General features: G+C 65.5%; 1 protein-coding gene across 1 annotated transcript in view; it reads right to left on the bottom strand.

Moving 5' to 3' along the window:
• Nucleotides 1–5: 5 nt before the first annotated feature.
• NECTIN1 (nectin cell adhesion molecule 1) overlaps nt 6–6,168 on the bottom strand; it is a gene marked incomplete at its 3' end in the record, with an annotated part of 10,245 nt that continues 4,082 nt past the window's right edge. Inside the window, exon 5 of the mRNA XM_006108856.3 lies at nt 6–295. Coding sequence (XP_006108918.1) covers nt 6–295 — 290 coding nt within the window. The remainder of the gene's footprint in view (nt 296–6,168) is intronic.

The following is a 6,168-nucleotide window of genomic DNA, read 5'->3' as shown; positions in this document are numbered from 1 at the left end:
TAGCTGCTGCCCCCAGCGGCCGACTCTCTCGTCGTCGAGTCGTCGAGGTACTGCAGCTCTGACCCAGCGCGGGTGGTGCTGGAGGACGCCCGCCTGCTGTAGCCGTTGCCGTACACGTGCTTCTTGGTGCTGTAGTCGCCCTTGAAGGTGTGGCGGCGCCGGCGCAGGGCCAGCACGGTGCCCCCGACCACCAGCAGCACCAGCAGCACGCTCCCCGCCACGCCCCCGATGATGGCCGTGGGCACCGGCCCGGCCCGCCGCCCGTGCTCCGGAGGCGACGGGGTGTAGGGGAATTCTGGGGGAGGAAGAGACGGGGGGCGGTCAGTGTCCGCTCGTTGGCAGGGAAGGGGGAGGCCGGCCAGGGAGTGGGCCCAAGGCCCGGGGACAGACAACTCCAGCGCCCGCCCCCCCAAGGCTGCAGGGCGAGGGGAGGCAGAGGCAGCTGGGTGGCCCCAGAGCCTCTGTGCCCACCTCCTTGGCTGTGGTGCCGGCCCACCCTGACCCCGTGCCCACCGATGCATCACGGCCACGTCGCCCCGTGGAGCAGGCTGCTGTCACTGCCCGTGAACACTCAGTGACCTGCCCACAGCCACCGGCCATGACGCAGCCTGGGCTCCTGCATGTCCAGCCCGTGCCAATGTCACCACTGCCTCTGCCCACACCTGCGGTCACGGGCCCCCTGACTTCACCTGCCCCTGGAGCATAAGGAGGAGGACCAGCTCCCGGGGGCTGGCCCCATAGATACCCAGCAAGTGCCGGAAACCAGGGCTGTGGCCTGGCCCTGCAGGCACGGTGGGGTAGGGGTGGGGGTCGCCAGGATGTGTAGGAACGGGCGTGGGAGCACGGGCCTTGGTACTACAGGGGACAGAGGGCACCTGGGCACACACCCCTGTGCCACGGCGAGCCGTGTGCCGTGCTAATGTGTGTGTATGACACGGTCACACTGAGGACAGAGTGGAAGCGAGAGGCAGGAAAGGTAGAAAGGAGAACGGAAGAGAGGCTGGGCAGGTGACTTTCTTGGCCAGTGGGGCCAGGCCAGAGGCCGGAGGGGCAGTTCCCAGCACCACCACAGGGTGGCACCGGAGACCACGGCCAGCCCAGGCGGAGGAACAGCGCAGGTCCAGGCACACCCGGAGGCTGGGGCCCTGGGCATCCCTCCTTTCTGCAGGTGGAGGGTGGGTTTGGGCCTATGTCCTGGCCTGCGGGTAGGTCTCTGCCAGCTCACGCTCTGATTCAGCCTCCCTCACTGCGCGGGCACCTGCCCCTCCTCTGCGGTGTGCGGCGCTGTTGGCAGCAGGGGGGCCAGGGCAGAGATTCCAGGATGGAAAAGTCCTTCCAAGGGCTCAGGCTGGGAGGGCCACGCACGGAGGAGGGTGGGGGGTCCACAGGCGGAGTTGGCAGAGCTCCGGTCCCCACTGTGTCCTCCGCGCAGGTGCCCACATGGCCGCCCAGTGATTTTTATTTTTGAATCTAGTTTGTTTTTTTAAAAATTGGTTTCAGAGAGGAAGGGAGGGAGAGAGAGAGAGAAACATCAATGATGAGAGGGAATCAGGGACCGGCTGCCTCCTGCTCGCCCCACGCTGGGGATGGAGCCTGCAACCCAGGCCTGTGCCCTGACCGGGAATCGAACCATGACCTCCTGGTTCAGAGGTCAGCGCCGGCCGGGCTGCCCAATGATTATTTACTGAATATCTGTCCTCACTGTCCACGTCCAGAGCAGCATCTCTGGAGCCTCAAGGTTCTTCTGGTCTCACACATGCTCCCCACGAGGGGCACCGAGAGGCAGCGGCCTCTTCCGGAACTTGCACTGCCAGTGACCTTCCCCTCCTGTGGCCGCTCCAGTTCCCACCCAGGCTGGATGCTCTCTCCTCTCTTCACCTGCTCCACCCGACACCCATCCACTCATCCTTCCATCTATCCGTCCGCCTGGCCACCTGGTCAGCAAGCGTGTGCTGAGCACCTACTTTGCTCGTGTCCACAGGGGACAGGACTTGCACTCTTGGAGACGAGTTTTAGAGAGTGGGAGAAAGGGAGAGGCACACCAATGTGAGAGACACATCGATTGGTTGCCTCCCACAGGCACCCTGACCTGGGGCTGGGGAGGAGCCTGCAACCAAGGTACATGCCCTTGACTGGAATCGAACCCGGGACCCTTCGGTCTGCAGGCTGATGCTCTATCCACTGAGCCACACCAGCCAGGGCCCCAGGGAGCTTTCTGGACCAGGGGAACCCTGGTTGTGTTGGCTGTGTTAGGCCCAGGCCTGTGCAGAGGAAGAAGAATGGCTTAAGACGACTCTAGCCCCACAGACTTGGGGGGGGAAGATGCTACGCAGGGAGCCAGAGAGCAGTCGCTACAGGGACGAATGCAGCCTGCGCAGGCTGCCTGCTGTGGAGAACCCGCCCGCCCACTCTGTCCCTCCAGCTGCCCGTGCAGCCGGAGGCCCTGTCTGTGTGCCAGCAGCACACACAGCCTCCATCGCTGCAGCGGGGAGTGGAGGGAGGGCTCAGCGGGCTGCTGTGCTTGCTGGCGGGACGGGATCCAGCTGCAGCCCTCAAATCCTCTTACAAAGGGGCAGCGTGGCCCGTTCCTGACTGGCTGCGCTTCCCCTGGGGCATGGGGCCTCAGCATCCCTCGGGGCCCTGGTCCCTGATGGAGCTGGGGGACTGCGGCGGGGGCTTCGGTGGGTCTGAGCAGAGGGAAGGGCTGGGGTTGGCAGCCTGGATCTAGGATCTGGAGGAGGCTTGTGGCCAACAAGAATGCTTGGACTTGCTTCCCAACCAACACAGACAGGCAGGAAGTGCTCGGGCACCAGATTAGGCTGGACGCTGTGAGAACTACACCTCCCAGCATGCAGTGCGGCGAGCCAGGGACAGTGGGAAGGCCAGGGGTCAGACTCAGGGGAGCTCTTCCCTCCTCTGCAGCTGCAGCAGCTGAGCATCTGTCAGACCCGCAAAGGGGCCTCATCGAGCCCGAGGGGCGCCGGGTCCTCGGAGGTGCAGGCACAGCTGCCTTCCCAGACACCCGCCCCGGCCCAGCCGGGCCGTTGGCACACTCAGCACGCAGCTGCTCACCTGCTGCTGGCACATCTCCTCGCCCAGGGGCACCCCCTCAGGACCGGCTGCACCAGCCCTGGGTCTGAAGAGCACCTTGCCCATGGGGCACACCCTGTCACCTTCATGGGAAGGGGGTTGACCCCCTACACCCCACGGCCTCCCTGGCCTGCTCTGCAAGTGGCCTGAACCCCCAGCCCAGGGGCCTAATTCAGCCTCTTTAGTTTGATCAGGGACACCTCCTGAGCACCACCCCACGGGGAGAAGGAGGGGGCTCACCAGTTTGTTTTGTGACCTGCCCTCAGCGGGGCTCAGGCCCCGTGGGAACCCCGGGGAGGCCGTCTCCTCTGCTCTCACCCCACGGCCCCCCTGCAGGCCCTGGGTCCCCTAGGAAGACCCGCACGCAGCCCTCACTGCTCCCCGCGGCATCCACAGCGCCTCCCAAATGCTCGGTCGGAACCAGCCCTGCCACTGCCTCTCCGGGAACCCGCAGGCTCCCCTCGGACAGAGAAAGCCCCTCCTTCCGTTTCCTCCCACACACTCCCCCCAGGGGACCCCCACCTCCGCCCACACACTCATCCCTGTAGGAACAACTCAAATACCACCTCTTCCAGGACCCGGGACCTAGAGAATCCTGTGCCAAAGCATGTGTGTGTGGTGGTGCAGTGGCCAGGGACACGCGTGCCCTGCACACACGTGTGTTGTGCACACGCCCTGCGGCCCACCTTCTGTCCATCCTGGCCCCGCTGCTCTCCATCCCTCTGCACAGGCACCGGGCTCAGCTGCTCCCCGAACAGATGGGAGAACGGAAACGAGAGCTTCCACTGCCCGTCTCCCTCACACGGTCCCTCCAGGCCAGCCGGGCGTCGGGAGGACAGGGCTGGGCCTCGTGGACAGGGGGTGTGACAGGCACCAGCTGGTGAAGACTGGGGGGCTGCTGCCTAGAGATTGCCTTGAGCCCGGCCGTTGTGCTCAGCGGTTGAGTGTTGACTTATGAACCAGGAGGTCACGGTTCGATTCCGGTCAGGGCACATGCCCGGTTGTGGGCTCGATCCCCAGTAGGGGGCGTGCAGGAGGCAGCCGATCATGATTCTCTCTCATCACTGATGTTTCTCTCCCTCTCCCTTCCTCTCTAAAATCAATAAAAAATATTAAAAGAAATTGCCGTGAGCACAGCACACACAGCTGGGCCAAGGCCTGGTGCCGGCTGAGACTGTCCCTCAGGAGGCAGCGAACGGCCCGGGCCCTCGCTGGTTCAGGGAGTGTCCTGCTCCGGTGCTCCGGCCTGACCAGCTGCAGAACAGGGTCCCTCTGCCAGCTGCTCACCACCCGGGTGTCTCAGTCACCACCTGGTCTCTCTCGATCTCCAGGGCACAGCCTGCCCACCTGGCCATCCAGGCTGACCCAGGAGACGGCCACCTCCACAGCTGCCTCCCGTCCTCCTGTCCTCTGCTCTGTCCCCCGAGCACCTCCGGGCCCCTGACCCTCCTAGATTGGGTGCGGCTTTGATGAGCAGTGAGTGCTCACGGGCACGGCATCCTCTGGGGCGTTGGGCAAAGGGCGGCCTGGGTCGTGCCCACCCTGTCTCTGGGCTGAGCAGCACCACGGACCGGCAGCCCGGCAGGGATCCGGGCGCTGGAGGAAGCTGCCGGGGCTCCGTGGCTCCTCCCAGATGTTGTAACCCGTGGTTGCCCTGGCGCGCCCAGGAGGGAGGGGGCGGCATTGTGGGAGGGGGGTCCACCTGGGGAAGGGAGTGCAGGCTGGTGTGACCATCAGAAGCCCGAGGTCTCCACAGAAAGCCCAGGAAGCTGAGGCCCCGAGCGAAGGACTAGTTCAAGGCCACAGCCAGAAGAGCAAGTACGTGAACACACTCAGGCCGAGTCTGTACCCCCATAGGCCGGCCTCTCCCTGGGTGGTCAGGCTCCCTCATGACGACCCCTCACCCTTGCTGCCCCCAGTGCCAGCCTGTGGGGCGGCCTCGGCTCTCTCCAGTCTAACAGGTCCCTCCCGAAGAGCCTGGAGGCCAATGGCAGGGAATTGAAGAAAAGAGCAAGGGCCCCCGCTGCACCCCGAGAGGTGACAGACAGCCCGGCCCCAGGTCGAGGCGGGCTTAGTGCAGCCACAGCTGCTCTTCCTGCAGCTGGGCCCAATATACCAGTAAGGCCGCCCCTCCTCACAGGCTCGGAACTCACGGTCCTCAGGTTTGCCCAGCCCCGCCCTGGGCCCCATAACCTCCGCCCACGCACCCCTGTCCCCGAGACACACCCGCGATGCCACTCTGCCACGCTCGCACCCTGCACTGGCCGAGGCCAAGTTGAAGACACGGCCTCCTCCGCCTGGGAAGCTGGGAGGCCTGGTCCCGTCTTTCCCGCAGCAGTGACGACGGAGGCTGAGATGACCACGGAGGGCGGGCCATTCACAGGGAGGCAGGTCTGTGCTGTCCTGGGCCCACATTCGGTACCATCCTGACCCTTCACGGCACCTCGTATTTTCCCCATTTTACAGATGAGGGCTCATCCAGGTCCGCCCGCCTGACATGGAAGGCCTTGCTCCTTCTCAGCCCTGTGAGGACTCCGAGCCTCCCAGCCCATATCCTCCCTTTGCCCCGAAAGGTCTGGTGGCTGACCCTCCTCATCTGCATTGACAGAGAGAGAAATGCAGGGAGAACATCAGTTCAGCGGCAGGGCCCACACACCACCCTGGCTCTGGGCGACCTCCTTGCTCTCCCTCCAGTATCCCTGCAGAGGCCGGCCTCCTCCTCCTCCAGGCCTCCCCCTTCTCCAGGCCGGCCTCCTCCTCCTCCAGGCCGGCCTCCTCCTCCTCCAGGCAGGCCTCCTCCTCCAGGCCAGCCTCCTCCTCCTCCAGGCCGGCCTCCTCCTCCTCCAGGCCGGCCTCCTCCTCCAGGCCGGCCTCCTCCTCCTCCAGGCCGGCCTCCTCCTCCTCCAGGCAGGCCTCCCCCTCCTCCAGGCCGGCCTCCTCCTCCAGGCCGGCCTCCTCCTCCTCCAGACCGGCCTCCTCCTCCTCCAGGCAGGCCTCCTCCTCCTCCAGGCCGGCCTCCTCCTCCAGGCCGGCCTCCTCCTCCTCCAGGCAGGCCTCCTCCTCCAGGCCGGCCTCCTC

The sequence above is a fragment of the Myotis lucifugus genome, unplaced genomic scaffold (genome assembly GCF_000147115.1).
Source record: "Myotis lucifugus unplaced genomic scaffold, Myoluc2.0 scaffold_3946, whole genome shotgun sequence".
In the NCBI taxonomy this organism is placed as follows: Eukaryota; Metazoa; Chordata; class Mammalia; order Chiroptera; family Vespertilionidae; genus Myotis; species Myotis lucifugus.
This window is presented reverse-complemented; position numbering and strand designations above follow the sequence as displayed.